Genomic DNA, 22107 nt, shown 5'->3' on the forward strand with positions numbered 1-22107 from the left:
GGACAATCGCATCCTTAAGAAAACTTGCTTCGTTTTAGCTTTTACTTACACAATCTGAAAGTGAGATCTGGCAGCTGCTGAGATTATGGCAAGGTTGTGAATACACAAAGGAACAAAATGCCAGTATCTGATATGGACTAGAATAATGGTGGCGGCGAGTTGCTTCATGCTGCTAACAGCCAATTGTGGTTTTAGCTCTGTTAAACTTTTCTCTCTTGTTATCCTGATGCATTAAGGGGAAGCCTCAGGTTCTGAATTGCTCAGTTAGTAACCATCCTCTTTATCCTAGTGTTGTGACTGCATTTTAACTTTGTGTCGTCCCCTGTTGAAAACTGAGTGCCATGTCCCCTGCCTGGGGTTCCATAGGGTGTCAGTGCCTAATGTGTCTCTCTCAAATCCCATAGCAACAACCTTCTGTGAACTAGCCTGACCCCTTGGATTGTATCGAATGACCTAAAATAGCTAACTCTGTATAAGTGTGAAAGTGGAGAGGGCCGTTCGGGTATCTTAAGGAATTGCCCAGCTGACAGTTTCTGTGCAATGCCTTATACTCTTCTCACTACCCACCCTTCCCCATAAATTAAGAAATTACTACCAAACAGGTGCTCAGCACTCCTATCTGGTCTTCACTGCTATCTCCGTTTCCTGGTATTAGCAGCCATTGATGCCTCTCTCAACTACCCCCAAAAACCACTTGAGTTCTGTTACCTTAGGTGAATGCAATTGTTTCAAGAAATTTTGTGGCTCTTTCTATATAAATGAGAGGATCTCAGGAGACCTTGGGACTAGATAGTACATGTCTGGACATATGGATCCCTCCAGCTCAGTGGCAGAGCCCTTGTTCTGTATGCAAATGGTTCCAGATTCAGTCAGTAGTATCTCCAGGTAACTACAGGAAAGACTTTTGTCTGAAATTCTGAAGAGCTGCTGCCAAGCAGTACTGCCCCAGGTGGACCAGTCATCTATATCCTATGGAGTATGTTCCATATTCTTTGTCACCCTAGTGATTTGGAATCCTTCAGAGCAGACGGTTGCAGCAAGCAGATGCCTCATTCATTAGTTTTTTCTTGCTAGGATGGTTTGAATAATCAAAGCAGCATGCTAGAAACACTGCATTTTGCACAAGCCTGTAAAAATTTGCCCAGGTGTATTGGGAATGAACAAGAACTATACTTGGGCAGAGGACAAATCATCAGACCATTCCAGCCCCTCCCTCGTATTAAGATGTGAAGTCTGTTTAGCTGCTGTCTTAACACAGCAAGATTCATCTGGAATATCTCCTTTTGCTTTTGCACAGGTTGAAATGACTGGTTCACTACATGCTCTGGGGGGTGGCGTGAGTTTTTTAGGAGTATGTGAGAGGGATCAGTGGTGGGTAAATATGCACCCTGAAAGGATATCATGAGTCTTATCTCACAATAAAGGTTTAACTGCAAGTATGTGGTCATGGCTGTTGTGATGTAACTTGCCATTATTAGGTGGCAGTAACGGCCGTTATTTGGTGATTTGGCACTTTGGCATTCACATAAACCTTGTTACTTCTCAAATTCCCTTAAGCAAGGTTCTCTTTGCCCTTCTCCTCAATGTTGGGCTTTTAGCCCCAGCCCTTAAGATCAGCAAACGAGCTTCTCTTTGGCCTTTACCAGTCTAGTTTTTAGTCTGATCTTCGTTGCTTCCAGATGTATTGAACAACATCTGCCAGACCAGAGTCCCTCAGCCAGCCATGCTGGGTTGTAGCTCAGCACATCTCAAGTGCGCCAGGTTGAGGAGGGCTGCTTTAGTCCCTGGGGAGCCCTGACTCTGCTCATTGGGCTGCTTGGAGAAGAAGCCCTAATTTATGTAGAATTTGCCTCATTTTCTTACCCTTTAAGTAGCCCTGTTTATAGTAAGCTGATGGAAGTTAAGGTGAGATGTATACACTTCTAGATAGGAGGGGGCAACCTTTCCCCCCCCCTAAAAACAGCATGCAGTAATGAGTCTGCACCCTCATATGCACTCTACCGTACATCCCTGAGTACTCATAGCTCAGGACGTTGAAGCCTGTGTTCCCTGCCTGAGATTGCTGAGGTAGTGATTAACTTCCCACCAGCAGTCCTAATTGAGGTTGATGCCCCAGCATTGCTAATAGCTCTGAGAAATGGGTGGGGCTCCCCAGACTGCATGGGGAGTAGATATGGCTAGTATATGGCCCATGGCCTGTTGGTGCCCACCTGTGTAGTCGATTGACCTCCTCGATTGTTGCTGTTCCTGCTTTGGAGTAAGGGAAAGTTTTGCTGCTGATAGGAAATGCAAACAAATCATGCCAACTGCCAGGGATTTACCCAGCTGCAAGAGTAAATGTAAGAAGGAGTAAATCTGATGACCTGAGCACTGCCACAGCAGGCTGATCAGATCTAATCAACCTTTATTTTCTAGGCAAAAAGAAAATAGCCCTATGATATTTATCCTCAAGAGCACTATATACTGTATGTCATTATTCCCCTCAAAGTATCCAGTCTCCTATCCAGTCTTAACTGGGATTTGTGACTACTCTTGGAAACAGCTGCTTCAAAAGTGGCATTCTTGTCAGCATCAAGAGGCATATAGAAACATGTCTGCAAGCTAACCAGCTGTTTTGTCCAGATAGGTATTCAGTAGTACCTTTCCCAGAGATCTGTACAAGGGGTAACAGAATATGTAATGAAGATATTTTCTAATTCTGGAAGAAAAAATGTTCTTTGTTAGAATAAGACTGTAGTGCTCAGTTTTAATGTCCATGTCTACTGGATGGAGGCAGAGCCCAAAAGCCTGTTTGAAAGTTAAAAGGGTTTTAAATCTAAGACAGAGTTTGGGCAACTGCTGAATGATGATGATGATGATGAAGTAAGATCTTAGAAATCCCATTACTTAATTTGCTGCTTAATTTCAAAATGGCCTTAGCTTTCAATAAAGCCAGATTTCATAGGGATACTTTAGCAAAGCCACAACTTTTTAGGATTTTAGTAATCTGGAGTAGTTGAGTATAAATTCCAATGGTGCAACATACCCACATTTTTACACAACTGGGGAATAAGGATTTGCCCTGATTTTGAAAAGAATGCATTGCACTATTAGTCAAACTCTGCTCCTGCATAGCTGAAAAAATGAATTGCTGTTTTGAGAAAAGTGGGTAGGCAAGTTTCATTTTGATTTTGCTGTGAAGTAAAACATTTGAAGGAAGCACTTGTTTCAGTTTTGTTCATTTGTGCTCTGAATAAACAGGGCTGAATTATTTCCGAAAACCTTATTTTTTATTGAGGATAGTTTATTGTCATTTTTCTACATAAAGAAATTCCTCCAATGTCATTAGTATGCACTGAAGTCTCCTCTTCTGTACTAGAACTATAGCAGCTGTAGGTAGCAGAACTGATGGGCAGGCCATTAATCCTAACTGAAAAAATTCTTGACCCACTTATACAGTACAAATGTGGGCTGTTAGTTCCTCACCTGCGTGTTAGAGTAACCTCACAGATTGTCACTATTTCTGCTTTGGAGCAAAGAAAGTTTTGCAGCTAATGGGAACTGCTGACAGATTGTGCCAACAGTCCCAGGATGTAATCCTACTGCAAGAAATGTCTCTAGTGGCTTAAACTGTGCCAGAGCAAGGTGATTACACCTAACCAGTCTTTAAGTATTTAGGAAGTATTTGTTTCTAAATGATGGAGGAGGGAGTACACAGCCTTTTCTGTATAATCTTGAATAGGTTTGCTCAAAGCTAAGTCTCAGTGCAGCATACATTCTAGTAAATGCAACAGGATTGCACCCTAGCCATTAGTAGACATACAACTTTATCAAACCAAGCAAGTATTTTAAGTTGCACTGAATTTAGGTTAAAGATATGTTTCATTAATATAATTAACTGCCAAAAGCAAGAAATGAATGCTTTCCCCCTTCTAACATTTTTGAATGAAGTAATTAAGGGTAAAGTTATAGATCTGCCTTTCTGAAATTTTGCCCATGCTTTTATATATAGGGTGGCCAAATGAAAAAGATGAGCCTCTTGCTGAATTCTATCTTTTGCAAAACTATTGAAGATGCAAGAGCCCTGACTTCTTTTGCATTTGGCCACTGTACTTGTACAAAGTTTTCCATTCCAGTTTTTAAATGATTGCCAATCACTTAATTTTACAGGGATAGCAATGAGATTAACTGTACGGTAGTTTGCTAGACAAGCTGTATTCTCTATAAGAGGATAAGAGTGAGCAAATCAAGTTTTCCTACAGCTCAACACCATCACTTCGCTAAAGCACAAAATACTCCCTATGTCCTTTGGGGGTGGGGGAATCAAAGCTAACAGTAGTTACTACCGTTTTAAAGATCAACTGGAATGTCATGGAGCAATACAGTTCCGCACAAAGTTTCTGGAAACAGGGTTTTATCAAAAAGAGGAGAAAAACTCAGCATGACAGAAAAGCACCTCCCCCGCCAGAAAATCCCTACCACCAACAATGCAGACTTCAGGTTCTATCAGGGGCTGTTGGGAAAAAGAAGCATGAATGGAAATGCCAGGCAAAATTGAGGCAGTTATCCAATTGGTCCTCCTAATGGTATTACCTTACTCTTACTTGTGGACCGTCAGGAATTTGGAGGTATTTTGGAGATTGTGACTATCCAGCAGAAGGATTATAGATCCAAAGGAAGATGCCCTACTACATGTGAATGCTACAGTACAGAGCAGCTGTCTAACTGCTGAAAAGAGGCAGGCAACACGCCCTGAAACTTCATTTCCTGTTCTGCAAAGTACAGAATTGGGTGCTTATATCCTCCATCTGCAGCAAATGATTTTCCCTGGGAAAGATCATTTTTCTTGCTTGCAAGAACAGGTTGCCAGTGCTGATAAAGGAGACCCAGGCAGCAGGTGCTTATACACCATTTCCTTGCTTGTCGAGAAAATCTCCTTGCGTGGCCTCCAGTGCTTGCTGAGATCAGGCTACAAGTAGTGGGAGAAGCTGAGAGGGGAGGTGAATGCCACTTGCTCTTTATAGAGCCTGACTCACTTTCCAGGAATTCTGCACAGCGGCAGTGGGGAAGGGAGCCCAGGCCCAACAGGACTACGTTCTGTATGTGTGGACGCTTGTGGAGTGGCTCAGAAGCCAAAAGAAAGGGCACTGATGATAAGAACCAGAAGTGGGCATAACGGTAAAATTCTCCCTGCCAAAAAAAGTTTTTTGACCCAAAAAAAGAACCTGCTTCAGGTAGCACCCTGAGGGGGCAACTGGTGTTTGCCATAATTACAGTTTGTTTCATTTTTAAACATGTTTAAAAATATGCCTTGCTTTTCTTCAATGAGTTCAAAGCAGTTTCCTGCAAAATAAATAAAGCAAAACATTAAATCCCAGTATCTATGTCTATTTTTCAGTGCTATATTCGATTAAAGTTAACCGGGGGGGGGGGGGGGGCTACAACAAAGCACAATACAAACAAAACAGAATAGAAGAAGAATTTAGCGTGGTTAGGGGCAACACTAAAGATCATTTGTTGCATGAAATTTCTGCATCATTTCTGAGTGAAAAAACCTCAGAAATTAAAAGTCCTATCTGTAAGTGGCAGGCAAGCTTCTCTGGAGAGCTTCAGAAACACCATTTTTGTCTTACAGGGGCCTGTTTCATGGGGAATTTAAAGGTAAGTACTGGTGTTAAATAATAGGAAGCAAGTGGCCCCAGAGTAATACAAAAGGGGAAAGGAACATGTTGTCTGCCTCAGGCACCTCATCAAAAGCCTGTCATAACTGAGCAAGGAAATCAGAGTGAAGAGAGGGCCAGGTGGGCTTCCTGGGAAAGAAACTTCCCCAATATTGCGCCTGCTTCATTGAACGGCCTTGGTGTGTTCATGAGAGTACATAGGTGGGAACATATGGGAGAAGAAATCCTGAGGAACCTAAACCGTTTAGGTTCTAAGCACAAAGAAAAGGACTTCCTGGCTTTGGTAGTATGTGCCATCTCAAGGACTCAGGCAGTACTTAGAAAAAGAGCAGCTGCTGCTCCCAGCTCCCTCCATGTCCGTTACCTGATCAGCAGTAACACCCAGGTTTATTCCAGGAGGCTGTAAGGAACACAAGGAGGTTCTATAGGCTTGGATGCGGAGGTTCTGTGGGCCAGAGTTTGAAAGGTAAGAACTAGCACCTCAGATTGCTCTGGAAATGGACAGTAGCCACTAAAGAGCACATAAGATCAGAACTGTTTGCCTTGTCAAGTCAGCCTCAGACAATTCAGCCATTCTTGTCCTCTAAGCTTCAGCTGTTCCTTGACTATTTTTACAGAGCTTCTGCAGAAGCTCCCCAGAAGCTTAAAAACAAAACCTTGAATTTAGGGCAGGCTGTTGTCACTAAATTTTACTACTAGTAGTAGGGCTTCTAGTAGTATTTCTACTAATAGGCTGCTCTATACACTACAGTTGCTCCTGACCCTACTGCAGCCTGAAGGCTGTTTCCAACTGCAGTACAATCATAATCTGTAGACAGCTCTTCATGGCACATTAATCACAAGAGCTCTAAATCGCGGCATTGGGTATAGTTTGCAAGCTGCCAACCTCAGGGAAAGCAAACCTAGTCCATAGGCCAGATATAGACCCACCACGCAATCTTATCTGGCTTCTGGTGGCCTTGCCAGCTATAAATGGCTACTTGCCATGTTGGCTTTATATTACCTTCAAAATCAAGAGGCAGTATGCTGGGGTAACTGAGCTGTTGTACTCCTGTCCTGCTTGTGGACTTCCCATTAGGGGAGCTATGGTCACTGGGCAAGCAGAAGGTTGGGCTAGGCATTCTGGATCTTGGGTCTGATCCAGATGGGCTGCTCTTGTGTTCTTTTAATCAAATAATGCTGAACATTTCTATCCAGAGAAAAATTGCTTCCATCTCTTGCACAAGATAGCCATGTCCTACTTTACTGTTCTCTCCTCTCTTAGCCTGTGTGTGCCCCAGTTTTGACTAGTTCTACGGTCAGATGTCCTACTGCCTCTGGGTACTGCTGACCTTATGGTAGAGCTCAGCAACCCTAGCAGAATTAGGATTGGACATAAGAAAGGCCATGCTGGACCAAACCAAAGGTCCCTCTAGTCCAGCACTCCATACACATGGTGGCAAACCAGCTTCCCACAGGATCCCTCAAGCAGGACAAGACATCCTTGTGTAAGACTTCCACCTGCCCAAGCTCCTCACAGTACTCTTTGTATTCATGGCCTGCAGGTTAGAAAAACAGAATTGCTCTCAAGAATTCAAGTTGGTCCACAGTGTTCAGTGGAGTACAACCATCTGTTTTTTGTGTGTAAAAAAATGTGTTGTACATATTTCGTTTGTTTCCAGATAAGCATGGTCCTGTGCAAAGAAAAAAAGTACCCCTCTTTATTCAGAACGCTTTCTCAATCCTTGGTTGGAGATCATAATCCATTAGAGTCCCATGTCAGAGCTAAAAGGCAGAAATGCAACAAGTTTTAAAAAATTACATCCATATTCCAACTTGTTTTTAGGAGCTTAAAGAAGTACACAATTCTACCTTCCCCTATTCTATTTAATACTCACAACAACCCTGTAAAATGGGTGGATCCACTGAGGTGGATTTGAACATGGTGGCATTGACTCCAGGCTAGCATTTCAAGGCTCAGGCGATGGGGCGGCATATAAGTTGTATAGATAGATAGATAGATAGATAGATAGATAGATAGAATAACACCGTGGTTCTTAATACTGTGTGCATGCTTACATTTTTCATGCTTTAGGTTCTGATATATGGATGCTGATGGACAAACAGCTGGATTCCAGAGCTTAATAGCCAGGTGAATTATTCCTAGGCAATGGAAAGCAATTATTGCATTTGAGATTAATGAGGAACTAGGACATGAACTTTGCTGTTTGGCAGCAAGTACACTGCAAAAAGAGAGACTGCAGGGAGAGGCATAAGCAGCCTTTGAGTAGTATATGGCCTTCACTTTGCTCAAAATAAATTGAGAATAGGCTGGAGATATTGGGTGGAATGGAAACTAATGCGCAAATAAAAAGGCGTGAAGTAGCCCCAGGGAAATGCGCTGCGGGGAAGTGCCCAGTAAGATTACAGTATGATCTAAATTTTGGGAATATTGTAAAATCATTGGATATTGTGGCATGCATTAAAAATGAAACGGATGAAGTTGCGTTTCTTTCCCCTCCGTACCATGCGCAGGCGGGCACGGCTTCCCTTACCGAACGTTTCATTAAGGCGCACTTGTAAAGGGGAGGGACCCTCTAAAGAAAGCAGAGCTGGGTGCGGCGGGACAAACCAGCGACAGCCGTTCATGCAGCCTCCGCCGGCGCGGAGCTCGGTGCTGAGCCGCGGCTGCACCAGTCTCGCTGGCAGCCAGGCCGCTGCAAATATCTCCCCTGGGCACAAGGGTGGGGCCGCGAGCGGGGCCTCGAAGCGCCCTTCTTCTTCCGCATCACGGCGGCCATTGCGAGCGGCGCTGCGCTGCGCTGCGCTGAGCCCGGCAGCGGAAGGTCTAGCCGAACGCTGCGGTGGGTGGCGGGCATCCGATGAGCGGTGGCAGCCGGGCCCTCCCTTCTCCCTCCCAGCGGTGTACGTGCGCGTTTGCGCCAAGCCCGCCGCCCCAGCCAGACAGTCAAGCTCGTCGGCCAGTCGCCCTAAATAGAAGCTGGCCCGGCATGGAGCGGGTGGCGGCACCGGCACCAGCCTTGGAGCAGGTAAGGCGCGGAGACGGAGAGCTGGCGGACAACAAAGAGCGCAGTGCAGACAAAGGGACCCTGCGGAGCAGCTGCACCGAGCAAGCACCTTCCTGCTTGCCCAGGGCTCACTTCCTGCCGCAAACACTTCCTGCTTTGTCCAGCAAAAGGGAGGTGGCTGGGAAAGATCCCGCTGAGGCGAGGTCGAGCCCCCCAAACTGTTTCCAGGGCCTCGGTTCAGTCCTGGATCGTAAACAGCGGACGAGCGCGTGCGGAATGCACCCGGGCTGCCCCTCTCCCTGGAGGTGTGACTTCCATTCGTGTTTGGCCCCTCGCATTTTTCATTTTACAGCTGCATGCCGTAGCTTCCTTCTTAGCTCGCTGTTTCTTTCTTTTTTTTCCCCCTTCGCCTCTCGCTCCCTCCCCTCCCCTTGCTTGGAATCTTTTTTTTTTTTTTTTGCATTTTCTGGAATGGCAACAAAGCGCCCTCCAGATGTTTTGGAATGCAGCTGCCATCAGCTCCAGCTAACGTGGTTGGGAAGAATAGGAATTGGAGGCCCAGACATCTGGAGTGTACTGGATTGCCTTGTCTGCAGTAGACCGAATAGGGAATGGACTGAGTCAGGAGATCTAGGGAAAGGTGCCTAGCAAATCGGAAATCCCTTTTAGAAGTAAGAGAACTAAGACACAGGACAGGAAAGAAAAACTGAGAATCATAGTGTTGAATGCCACTTACCTCTCTAATTTCTCTTGGGACTCAAACATTCTTCTAGCTCAGTAGGTTTCACTTCACTTCAGCCAGAATTGAAAACAAAAACCTTGTTTGGCCACCCTGACATTACTGCAGTTTAACATGAATAAGGTACAGAGGAACGAGCAGTCGCTTCTTAATTCCTGAATGTGTGCTCTTGAACAGTGTTTAAATTTTAATTTCAATTTTACTGAATTTTGAAAATCTTAGCTTTATAAATACTTAAATTAATAATGAATTATTTATTTCATTTTTAATATCTGATGACTTGACATTTAAAAAGTGTTTTGATTGATTGATTGATCGATCAACCAAATGCTGCAGCCCTAGATGAAGAGAGATTTGTAGTACCTGGATCACATTTCTATTTGGCCCTCCTGCCATCTTCCAGCTGTCCTTGTTCAAAGGCAATATTCTTAATATTGTTTATGTTTACCAGCATGAATCTGTTTTCCATCAGTCAGCAGGAAGCTGAAGGCCCAGTACAGACTTGACCCAGGGAGCCATTCCCTGATACCCAAGAACTGAGCCATTCAGAAAGGAAAGGTGGGCCAGAAGAAAGATGGGAGTGCATGGTGACAGATTGTGTCTTATTTTTCTGGAATCTGGATGAGAGAAAGTATGAGCTTTTGGCTACATGTTTGCTCAGTTCACGTATCTGTTTGGGGTTTGTTCCCTGGACAAGTGGCTGGGTCCAATTGCATTCTTCTCTTATTTGGGTTTCCTTCTCTTTTGAAATATCTGCATCAATGTTTGGATTGGTTGCCTTATGTTTATGACTGGGTGTTTGTTTTTTGTTTGTTGCATTTATATCCTATATTTTTTCCTTTAAGGAGACCAATATAGTGTGCATGGCATCTTCCTTCTCCTCTCCATTTGGTCCTCACAACAACTTTTTGAGGTAGATTAGTGACTGGTCTAAAGGCACACAATGAGCTTCATGGCAAAGCAGGGATTCAAATGCTGGTTTCCTGAACTGCTGTCAAGTACCCCCACCACCAACTGGCTCTCAAGGATAGCTTTTCCACTTCTTGTTTTATCAGATGGTTCTTAAGTTTCTTCCCCCAACACCTTTCATGGTATGATGCAGTCTTTACCAACCTGTTGCTTTCTAAGAGTTTTGGACTACAGGGCCCAGAAATTCTGATTATGGGCCTTGCTGTCTGGGGCTGGTGGGAGATGAAATCCGAATTATCTGGATGATGCCAGGTTTGGGAGGATTGCTGTGAAGCATGACAAGACGGTAGAGTGCTTACAGCCACTAGTTTTAGGTGCCAACTGGAGGGTTGCAGGCATGATTGTTGGGATGTAAAAGAGCTGGATGGTCCATTCCTCTCACATTCTCCCCCCCCCCCCCAACTCATCATGTTCTGCTTGCTAACTAATCTACCATTTCCCTACCATGGAAAAATTAGGAGGGCACATGGTTAGCCTGCTCAAGCCACAGGGTACAATACTATGAATGTTCAGAGAGAAGAAAGCCTGTGTGACTGACTTTAAATCCATCATTTTTGCCTCCTCCATATGTATTGATCAAAGTTGTTTGCAAGGAACATGTCAGACCTGCAGTAAGGAGAAGGAGAGAAACTGCAACCAGCTAGGGCTGCAGGAAATACCATGTTCTGCCTGCAGAAAGAAGCAAAGCTATAGTTTGCTTGTTCTTAGACTTCCCCCATATTTTGTTGGAATTAAATGTAGCTTAGTGCAATTAAATGCATGTCAGTTTGGGCCTGGAGAGAAGACTGGGTGTTCCCTCTCATCATGCTCCTCCTCCAGTGTAGAATCTAGAATTGTAGCACCCACTTGTCATGTTATGAAACTTCTTGCATTTTGAACTCCCGCATGTTAAATGTGGTCCATCTAGCCCTGGCCCCCTTAACTCTCAGTTTCTCCGCTCCCAGGCAGCACCACTGAGCAATGGCCTCCAGCCTCAGGAAGCAGGTGGGTAATGCACTGCTTTTGCCTGCCTTGGGTGGAGTGACCATTCCCAAGTACCAACGCCACTGCTTACCAGCCATTGAGCTCCTGCCAGCTGTACCAGGAAATGGCTTTGGATACTAACTGCTCGCTCGGGTGTTCTGGACCTGCTTCTAAACCTGCTTATCAGTAACAGCATGAATTTAGTACATATGATTTGGAAAATTCTTTAATGTCTGCAGCACCAGCTCCGTGGAGCTACAACTCTGACCTTAAGCTACTTGGTGGCATATTCTAGTGTTGGGAAGTCTCTTGTGTACAAGATTCCACTTTCCCTCGATCTCAAATCACTTGGCTATTCTAGTCTAGTGGATTGCAGTTCTGCTGGTTCTGTGAATTCCAGTATAGTGCCATCTTATGCAGTGACTAGAGGGGGGGACCTGGGAGATCCAAGTGCAAAATTCAGGCTTACCCCTGGGTTCCTAAGGTGGCATTGGAGAAGCCCAGTGTCTTCCACCCTCTGTTTTCCAGCTGTCAATGGGAATACGGGTGACCTACCTCACAGGGTTGTTGTGAGGGCACTCAATAAAGTTTATAAAGCAATTCAAGTGCCACAGAAATGTGTTAATAAACATAGAGCCCATTTGTGGGCTGTTTCTGCTTTTTCAGATAAAGTCATTTACCTCCTCCCCTTACTTTCTCCTCTACTATAACTGTTGCAGGAGACCCTTCATCTGTTCAGTTTGGGGCCCTGTTGAAACTGGAGAATGCCTACAGACCATCTTTAGCTGAAGCCAGGGTGCGTGTGTCCTGTGGCTTGTTGGAAGACATAAGCTGTACAGTAGCTGGGTGGGGTGCTCCATATTGCAGAGCAAGGGCGGTGTAATGAGAGGTGGCCGGCTGGCCCGTGCGCTTGGTGCAAGTCTTGGCTGATTCTCTGCACAACTCGGGCTGGTCCAGCCCAGCATGTGTGTGCCTGCACTTTGTAAATACAGATCTTTCAGTGGGCCGAGGCAGAATGAGGGGAAATTGTGTGAGTCCCCAGGGCCAAGATTACTTAAATGTTTCACCTACCAAGAATTTGCCATGCTTCCCCTTACCCACTAGGCCCTGGCCTCTCTCTGGACATGAAAGAATCTGCTTTGCAAGCCAAGGTTGTAATGCGGGAGGCAAAAGACTTGGCTACAGATGGCAAAGGTGCAGAGCTGGACATGATGAATGTGATGACAGGTGGCAGGACCACGAACTGGGATGCCACCCCTATTGTGCTGGATTCCAAGACGGCAAATCAGGATGGCAGCGTGACAGCTGAGGATGCTACTGCTGCAGAACCGGATATCCAGACTGGAAATCCGGAGGTCAGAGAGTTGGGTGGAGCTGACAGCAACGCCGGTTCACAGCCCACAGCTACAGAAAACAAGCAAGTGAGGCCGCAGCATGAGGACGCGATGCCGAGAGTCAGGAATGAGGGCTGGGATGCCAAAGCAGCCAAACTGAATGCTGAGGATGTGGGCTGGCAGAGTGGAGGCGGCTCTGGTTCGGATGCCACGGAAGCCGCTACAAGGGAACTCACCAAGCTCAAACAAGATAGCACTGCAGGTGATGCTGACATCATTTCTCTTGACTGTGAAATTCTTGGGTTTGGTCCCGATACTGATTTCTTGGGCCCTGATGCTGAGACCTACATGCATTTCATGCGGAGCCACCGCTGTTACGATGCCATTCCCACCAGCTCCAAACTGGTCGTATTTGAAACCACTTTGCAGGTGAGGGGGGTGCAGGATGCGTTACTGTAGCCAAGAATGGAGTGGGGTGGAATCTGAGTTCAGTTGCTGGATCTACTGGAAGCTTCACTTGTTACAAATCCTGTCCTCCTGTGACCTGCAGTGACAACAGGACAGTGCTTTGTCTGAGCCAGTGTGCTTCTTGATGCTTCTGCCAAGTGATGGTGTTTTTGTTCTTTCAAAGCTATTTCTCATGAGCAAGAAATGCAACACAGGATGGGCTTGCACAGATAAAGGGCCGTGCAAAGGTTTATCTGAGGCGAAGATCCTCAGGGGCAGCAGAGGGCAGGTTAGGCCCTATCCTGGTGGTATGTGAATTTTTGCTCTTTGCTTCTGGGGGGAAACGAAGCACTGTACTTGGGAGCCTAAGTTAGGCAAGAGTAGAACGTACCTTCCACCCACGACAGGGTGGCCTGCCTCTGCTTTATGGATCTGGGAAGGGAGGGTGGCTTTCCTCCTGCTAGGCCTCTTCTTCACATTGGTTCCTCCCCACCTCAGCATGAATTATAGGTAGGCAGCCGCCAGTCAGGCTGAACTTCTTGGCATTATTATTATTATTATTATTATTATTATTATTACAACATTTCTATGCCGCCCCTTGCCGAAGCCTCGGGGCGGCTTACAACACAAAATACATTGAAATACAATAGAACATAATAAATTACCATAAAATACAAAAATACCAAAAAATACATTGAGTCACAAACATAATATAAAATTAAAATCAGTATAAAATAAGTAAATAAATAATATAGGAGGGGAAAAGAGAAGGAAGAAGTTGCCCTTCTTTTGAGCTTGCTGGGGAAAGTCCTGAGCCTTTTGGCCAAGCCACCATCCCTTCGATTCAGCTCAAGGGAAGAGGAATGCCTGTTCAGGGAACCTTCTGACTAATGATGCAGGATTAAAAACCAAGTAAATGAATACATGATCACGCTTTTTGTGCCCCAAAACCTACCAGATATATAAATTAACAAAAGCTCTGTGAAAATCTTAAAGGCACAGTGGTAACCTTGTAACCATGCTATTCTTCACATGAGCATGGGATTTTATGAGAGATTCCTCTTTGAAATACTTTAGAGCCAGTGTGATGCAGTGGTTAAGAGTGCAGGGCTGTGGCTGTGGCAATCTGGGTTCTAGTCCTCACTCAGCCATGGGACCAACTGGGTGACTTTGGGCCAGTCACAGACTCTGAGCCCAACCTACCTCACAGGGTGGTTGTTGTGGGTATAAGATTGAGAGCAACAGGAGGAGAATTATGTAAGCCACTCTGAATTCTATGTAAGAAAGAAGGCAGGATATAAATCTAATAAAAATGAGAACACAGTAAAATATGCAAATATTAAAATGTTTATTTGGAAGAAGGAAGGGGAAAGGAAAGATTTGACCACAGAGAATTCCAACTAGTAGGGTAAATCTAACTTGGGGGCAACCCTATGGCCTCCTAGATGATGTTGGGAGGTCATAAGACTATTTGCATGCAGTCTCTGAGACCCTGCCCAGCTCTCCATGGAAAGAATCGTAGCACCTGCATGCCTGGCTGAGGGTGCAGCTGGGACCCGGAGGAGCAAAATGGACTGTGCTGTGATGGGGGAGAAGGGAGGAGGCTGGTGTCCCAACAGAACTTTACCTAAATTCTGAGGATAGGATGCAAGGAAGCCTCTGAGCTTTGAGGCATGTGTCCACTGAGGGTGCAAGGCCTAGGTTCACACCCTTAGTTATTTACATATTGCACACTTCAGTAGAATATCAGGCTTTGGAGCATTATTATTACTGCATTGCATTTATAGTCTGCCTTCTTTCCTCTTGTGAGGACCCCAGTGTGGCTTACATAGTTCTTCGCTCAATTTTTATTCTCATAACAACAGCTCTGCAAGGTAGGCTAGACTGAGAGTTCGTAACAGGCCCAGTCACCCAGGGAACTTAACGGCCAAGTGGGGACTAGAACTTGCATCTCCCAGGCCCTCAGTCTACACTCTTCACCACACCATTCTGACTCACAAGTGCACAGCTCCTTGCAGGGAGGATGGTCTGAGAGAAGAGCACCTTGGCTTCTCAACTGGAAGAGAATGAGCGGTGACTCTCGATTGTGCTACACCTTCTTTTTTAATTGCAAGCAGCCTGGTCAGCAAATCAAAAAACACTTGGTGCCTAGATTCCCCCTTGTAACAACCATAAATGTGTATCTTTAAAAAGACAACCAGTTTCAACTAGGTTCTCTCTCTCTTTCTCAAAAATGATGTTTGGATTGAAAATTAAAAGGAGATAACCCAATGCCTGCTTTCTGGGGTCATGCCAATTTATCAGACAATCTAGGGGCACTGTTGAGCTAGTCACAGTATGCTGGTTTGTTACAAACTCACTAAAAGAATTTCTCAGAGAAGGATTCCCCAGGACTCATTGCAATCCCCCCTCCTTGTGCATTCAAAATATCAAATTGAAAAATTTCCCCCTAAATTGTTAAGGACTTGTCTTTATGCTATGGCAGAGAGGGAGGGGGAGAAAAGGTTTTGGGGACACAGCAGAGCTGGAACGCAGGAATTCAAAATTGCCCAGCTTGTCCTTGCAAGGAACCCTGAAATTGACAGTAGGTAGGTAACATTTTTTATCTGCTCCATCTGGTTGCTCCTCCTGCAATTCCATTTCCTTCATATATGTTGTGGCTGATCGCATTCGTAGGGTATTCTTACTGAGTACAGCAAAAATGGGGGACTTTTTGCTCCCTGAAGGCTGAATTTGATTTTGGAAAAGTACTCTAATAGGCCACACTCCAGTGGTGGGTGGGGCAAAAGCAAAAGGGGTGGGGCCAAAAACCAACAACGCCCCCCCCCCCCCCCCCCCCCCCCCCCCCGCAACATATTGCAGCTTAAAATATTTGCTGCTTAGTAATTCAGCCCTAGAACAGGCACTTCAACCTCTTAGAATGGGGAGGAAACTGTACAAACGCTGGAAACTGCCAGGCAGTTGGGCCAGTGAAGGGGACATGGCCAGCTGGAGGAGCTGGGCAGACTGGATTTGGCCCCTGGGCCTCTGTTTCCACAGCCCTGCAGCAGACTCACAGGAAGGGAGAAATAGGAAGCAAAGAGAAGCCCTGTCATTTGCTGGAAAGGACTTTATTTTATTCAGATTGATACACCGCTTTCTACACAAGTATCGAAGCAGTAAGCATAAAACAGAATGCCATAAAAACAAACCTAAACATTTTATTTATCTAATTTCTATACAATCCAGTAGCTGAATTTCATTGTGCTGCATGCAAGAACATAACGATAGAAATGACACCGTACAATTAATCAGCAATAAAATGGTCCCTCTCAGAGCGCTATTCAGACCACAGCTGCATGGGTCACAGTTCAGGTGAAACATGTGTAAAGAGATGAGTTTTAAGAATACATCAGCACTGTGAGGCCTGCCTGCCATCAGCTGCTTCCTTTGCTTTCGTCAGGCATTCTGGAGGGTGGGTGCCACCCTGACGGCTCTTCAGCAAGTGCTCCTTCAGCAAATTCCAGAGATTATTTATTTGCTTGTTTTATTTATTTTCCGATTTATATCCTGCCTTTTTCCTACAAAGGGCTCAAGGCAGCTTACATCATTCTCCTCCTCCATATTATCCCCACAACAACAACCCTGTGAGGTAGGTTGGGCTGAGAGTCTGTGACTGGCCCAAAGTCACCCAGTTGGCTCCATGGCTGAGCAGGGACTAGAACCCAGATCGCCTGAGTCCCAGTCCTATGCTCTTAACCACTATGCTATGGGGATAAGATGGAGGAGGAGAATGATATAAGCTGCCTTGAGCCCTTTGTAGGAAAAAGGCAGGATATAAATCGAAAAAATAAATAAAATAAATGCCACACTGGCTCTCAGACAGAGATCAGACAGGGGCATAAGGAGTGAGAGAGTTCCTAGCACAACCTGGTCCCAGGTGGTCTGGAGATGTCAGTGTTAATCGCACCTTGCTCTTGAACCAGTAGCTTATTGGATGCCGAGAAGACTAGGAAGATATTTGTCTTCCAGGTCCACCAGAAATATTGAGCAGTGATAAGGCTAGCAGAAGGGGGTGAGAGGACCGCTCTATGGGGCACGGACATGAGGAAAACAGATTTCCCCCTGCGCAGCCTGCTCTGCTGAATGCAGCTCTTCTCCTCTCTGTCCCCAGATTAAGAAGGCCTTCTTGGCCCTGGTGGCCAACGGGGTGCGAGCCGCCCCTCTCTGGGACAGCAGGAAGCAGTGCTTTGTGGGTAAGTGATGCAGAGATAAGGTCTTTAGAGGGTAGCAGTGGCTGGGCATAGGGCAGTGTGAATTGTGACTGAGGGTGTCATGAGACTTCTGGCCACTCAGGCTGTGTAAGGCATGACCAAGAAGGCAGAACTTGAAGTATGCCACGATCCTGAGAGTGATTTATTTAAGACTTGCATCAACCTGGGCCTGGCTCTGTTGCCCCATGAACTGAGCTCAGGCCAGAGGGGCATGGGCTGCAAGTTTCCTAGGGGCCTTTTGTACAGTCCCCACGACCCACTTTCTGCCTTCACTAAAACCACCCCCCAAATGCACGCAGATCAGACTTGCGGCTTCCGTACTGCTGCAGCAGCAGAGAAGCTGCGATCCCAAACAGGGTGGCTGGGAGGCAGCCTCAGCCTCTTCCTCCCTCATTAACCCCCAAAGCAGCCCACCCAACATCCCAACAAGCTTGAGCAAGATCGCTGGAAAGGGTTTTAGACTGAAGTCTCCTCCCACGCTAGAGATCCCGAGTCTCTCTCTGCGCTGTGCGTCCTGATCCCACTTCCTTTTTAAGCATTTGTGTACCCTCCCCAGCTGACAGGGCAGCAAAGTTGTGAATTCCTGATATAGGTCCCTTGGTCTGTCTGTCTGTCGCATCTGTATGCCACCCCATAGCTATGTTGTTGCAGGTTTTCCAGCCCTCTTCCTGTGTGGTGCGTGTTCTTTCTCTTTCTCTTCTTTTCCTCTTCCTGCAGGTATGCTGACCATCACTGACTTCATTAATGTCCTACAGCGGTACTACCGATCCCCTCTGGTGAGTCTTTCCATACATCAGCCCTCTTCTCAGAGTCAAAGCAAACCAGTTTGCAGGATTTCCAGAGACAGATAGTTATTGAACGGGTTAGAAATATCCCAAACAAGCAAACAAATCTCCAGCCAAATGGAGAGAGGACAGGAACGGAGCAGGACAACAGAGGGATAAGAACCCTTGAAGTACAAGCAGAACCAGCATTTCATTCCCAGGATCATTCATGCCTCAACTCCCAGCATTCATGACCATTTCTCATGTTGGCTGGGGAGGCTGGGGATTGAAGTTCTCCCTGGTTGGGACAGCCTGAAGTTGCAGGTGTGGGTGCCTTAGAGCTCTGGGATTTCAAGAGCCAAGTCCCATCACTTGATGGACAAAGGTTTTTAAATGTAGACCAGGGATGCAGATGAGGCACCATGTTTCCCCCACAGGGTCATGTGGACATGCCAGTTGTATTGAAAAGTTTGTTATTTCAGTTGAACATAGTGTTTAGTTGCTCGTGTTTATTAACAAATGAAACATAAAAGTCATTGTCATTTCAAAATGTTTCAGAAATTCTGAGTAATATCATGGGGAATTTCAGCTGACACCCAAGTGTTCAGCCTTAATACAGATTCAGTTGTCTTGCCAAGAAGCACTGTACAACTCTGTTGCGGAGTCTCAAAGTCGAATAATAGAATCGCAGCTTTGGAAAGGACCATAAAGATATCTAGTCTGATCCCCTGCCAATGCAGGGAATAGCCATTTAAGAGCAACGTGGATCAAATGAGGTTGTTAGCCCAGCATTCGGTTCACACAGAGGTCAACTAGCCCACAAGTAGGACAGTACCCCCTTGCCTGTTGTCCCTGGTGCCTTCAAACCATTCTTGTAACTTCCTCCTCCCCCCTCTTATTCCTGGCTGCAGGCTTGGGATCAGCAAGCCTAAACCAGCGTCAAAACTGAGGAGAAACATCTCCTTAGGGAAAAGGGCACATTCCAAGCAAAGAGTGAGTGTGTGTGATTACATGTGCACAGATCTGTCTCAACACAAGCAGGAGGTCTACTTCTTGGATCTGAGGGGTTGCCACAAATGCATCTTATCAGGGAAGGGGAGCAATTTAGGGTCTAAGAAAACAAGCCAGGGGATAGGCAATTATTGGGTGTGATGCATTGCTTCTTCAATCAGGATTTTGTTTCTCTGAAGGGCCCATTCCCTCAAGAGGTGTTAGGTGTTGTGCCCCCGAATGACATAAAAACATTAAAAGAGCCTGGCTGGACCAGAGCAAGGTTCCAGCTAGTCCAGCGTTCTGGTCACGCCGTGGCCAGCCTGATGCCCACAGAAATGCACAAGCAAGAGATGGGTGCAGCACCACCGATGTTCCTGAGCAACTTTTGTATGCAGCCATACGGCTTCCGACAGCAGAGGTTGCGGATAGCCATCAGAACTAGGAGCCCTTTTAAAGTCATTTCTTAATTGATGGACATCATTGCAGTTAGTGGTAGCAAATTCCATCATTTAACTATGTGCTGGGTTAAGAAGTGCTTTCTTTTGCCTGGTTGGAATTTCCCACCAAACAGTTGATCAAGAAAGGGATCTTAGGTTGATGGTGGACAGCTTGATGACAATGTTGTCCCAGTGCACAGCTGCTGTGAAAAGACAAACTCCATGGTAAGCATAATTAGGGAAGGAATTAAAAATAAATCTGCCAAGATTGTACTTCTCTTATGCAAATCTTGGGTGCAACCACACTTAGAATATTGTGTACAGGTCTGGTCAGTGCACTTGAAAAAGGACATTCTTGAATTGGATAAAGTGCAGAGAAGAGCCACAAAAATTATCAAGGAGTTGAGGAATGGTTGCAACAACTGAGGTTGTTTAGCTGAGAAAAGGGTAAGGGGAGATGTGATGCAGGTGTTTAAATGTATGCATGGTGTGGAGAAGGAGACATTTTTCTCCCTCTTCCATAATACAGTACTAGAACTTGGGATCTCCCCGTGAAGCTGATTGGTGGGTGATTCAGGACAGATAAAGGGAAGCAATTCTTCACACAGTGCATAGTTAAACTGTGGAATTCACCAACACAGGAAGTAATGATGCCCACTAACTGGGATCTCTGATGCCCACTAACCTGGGGATTGGACAAAGTCATGGAGGAGGAGGAGGCCATCAAAGGCTACCTCCCTTCCTGTCTTTGTTGCTCCCTCTGTCTTCAGGGGTGGTATGCCTGCTTATTCCATTTGCTGAGACGCTTGGACAGGCAGGACTCTTGTAGCCAAGCTGTTTAAAGATTTTGTGGACAGATGGTTTACCTCTGTGTGGTCTATTTATTTATGTATGTATTAGTTAAAAACTTTTCTATGCTGTCCTTCATATAAATATCTCAGTATGGCTTGCAGCAATGGAGTGCTGGACTGGATGATCCATTGGTCTGAACCAGCATGGCATTTCTTATGTTCTTAATACCGTCAACTAACTCAGATATAACCCAATAAAAACTACTCTAAATTATCTTATCCTGTTGGACTGTGATGTTGTCTCTTTCGTCTCACTGGTGTGATTTTGTGTTCTTTCAGGTTCAGATATATGAGATCGAGGAACACAAAATTGAAACATGGAGAGGTGAGGTGGGCACCGCTAAGGGGAGTAACAGATGCATGGAGACAATTCAGTATAATTGCTTAGCATCAGTGGCACAAGCATTGCCCTCTCCGTGCATGAATATATGTGTGTGTGTTTACATCTGCCTGTGAGTGGTTAGTCCAGATTAAACTCTTTCTCCCTTAACAAGAAAAATGCCTAATTGTCTGATGTTCTCTCTTTAGATCTGGACATTTAGGTACATGCTCTTTTGCTGCAGTTTGGTGGAGGGAAAAGTTTGCTTATGTTCATTGGAAAGATCCCCTCCTCCCTGACCTTTCCTTCTTCCATGCTGTTCATATGCTTTCACGACTGGACTGTTGCTGTGCTTGGGCAAATGCTTCCTGTCTGTCACCACCCTTGCTGATTAAGATAGCAGAAAGAAATACAGTGCAGCACAATGAAGCCATTGCAATGCTTGTCGCTTGGATGAGAGAAACAGCAGCTGCCAGTTCGCCTCCTCTGCACAACTGTTGCATGTTTTAGGATATTTCTAGGATATTTTGGGTTTTAGCCTGCTGCCCACCCCCTGCCCCAAGTTTGCTGTTTTTCACATTCAACCCCCTCCTCATGTGTCCACCAGCATAAGAAGGAGGGGGCTGTGGCTCAGTGCTGGGCAGCTGCTTGGCATGCATGCAGAAGATCTCGGGTTCACTGCCCAGCACTGCCGGGAAGGGTGGGAAGGAATCTGCCTGGAATCCTGCAAAGCTGCAGCCAGTTGGTGCCGACAATTCTGGGTTGGGTGGAGCGAGGGTCTCCACAGAGGTTGCAGGGTTCCTAAGGGACGCACCTTCATTTAAGTGGTGGCTTAAAAGGGCAGGAATGGGGCAGCCAGCATCTAAAGCAAAGTGGAAGCAGAAGTGATTTAAGGTTTGGCGGAAGCTTCCAGGGGGGTATTGTTCTCTTTTTTTCCTCTGCCCTGGTCACACAAGAGGACATAGTTTGAAGAAAGAAGCATTATGTGACAGATGACACCACCGTACAGAATTTATTTCCCCAGTTCATATTATGTATTTATTTAAAGCATTTATATACCAGTAGATTAGCACAATGGTGGTGAACCTATGGCATGCATGCCACAGCGGGCACGCATAGCCCTCTCTGTTGGCTCGTGAGAGAGCGAGAGAGCCCTCTCTCGAGCATCATGCCAGCAGCTGAGCATTGGATAACAGTGCACACAGGGGCCATGTGCATGCTACACATTAGTCGCGACTCCTCAGAGCTTTCGCATGGCTGTTCAGTGCACTGCCAAGGATATACTGTGTGTGTGTGTGTGTGTATTTGCTTGGACTGGCTATGAGTTATTTTTTCTAAACTAAAACCTCAGTTTTCAGGTTTGATTGTAA

At 45.7% G+C, this 22107-nt stretch overlaps 1 protein-coding gene across 4 annotated transcripts in view; it reads left to right on the top strand.

The window, feature by feature from the left end:
* Positions 1–8293: 8293 nt before the first annotated feature.
* Positions 8294–22107, top strand: part of PRKAG3 (protein kinase AMP-activated non-catalytic subunit gamma 3) — a 31177-nt gene continuing 17363 nt past the window's right edge. For 2 of the 4 annotated variants that reach the window (XR_006415509.1, XM_044438237.1), the window contains exons 1-6: positions 8294–8689; positions 11321–11360; positions 12444–13102; positions 17274–17355; positions 18091–18149; positions 20698–20743. Coding sequence is in view for 1 of the 4 variants with exons in the window: in XM_044438237.1 (XP_044294172.1) it covers positions 8522–8689; positions 11321–11360; positions 12444–13102; positions 17274–17355; positions 18091–18149; positions 20698–20743 (1054 nt within the window). In the remaining 3 variants the exon portion in view is untranslated. Of the gene's footprint in view, positions 8690–11320; positions 11361–12058; positions 12136–12443; positions 13103–17273; positions 17356–18090; positions 18150–20697; positions 20744–22107 lie in introns of all 4 variants that reach the window. The other 2 variants (XR_006415510.1, XR_006415511.1) reach the window with 2 other exon arrangements.

Source organism: Varanus komodoensis, unplaced genomic scaffold (genome assembly GCF_004798865.1).
Source record: "Varanus komodoensis strain SLA01 unplaced genomic scaffold, ASM479886v1 scaffold32, whole genome shotgun sequence".
NCBI classification, from domain to species: domain Eukaryota; kingdom Metazoa; phylum Chordata; class Lepidosauria; order Squamata; family Varanidae; genus Varanus; species Varanus komodoensis.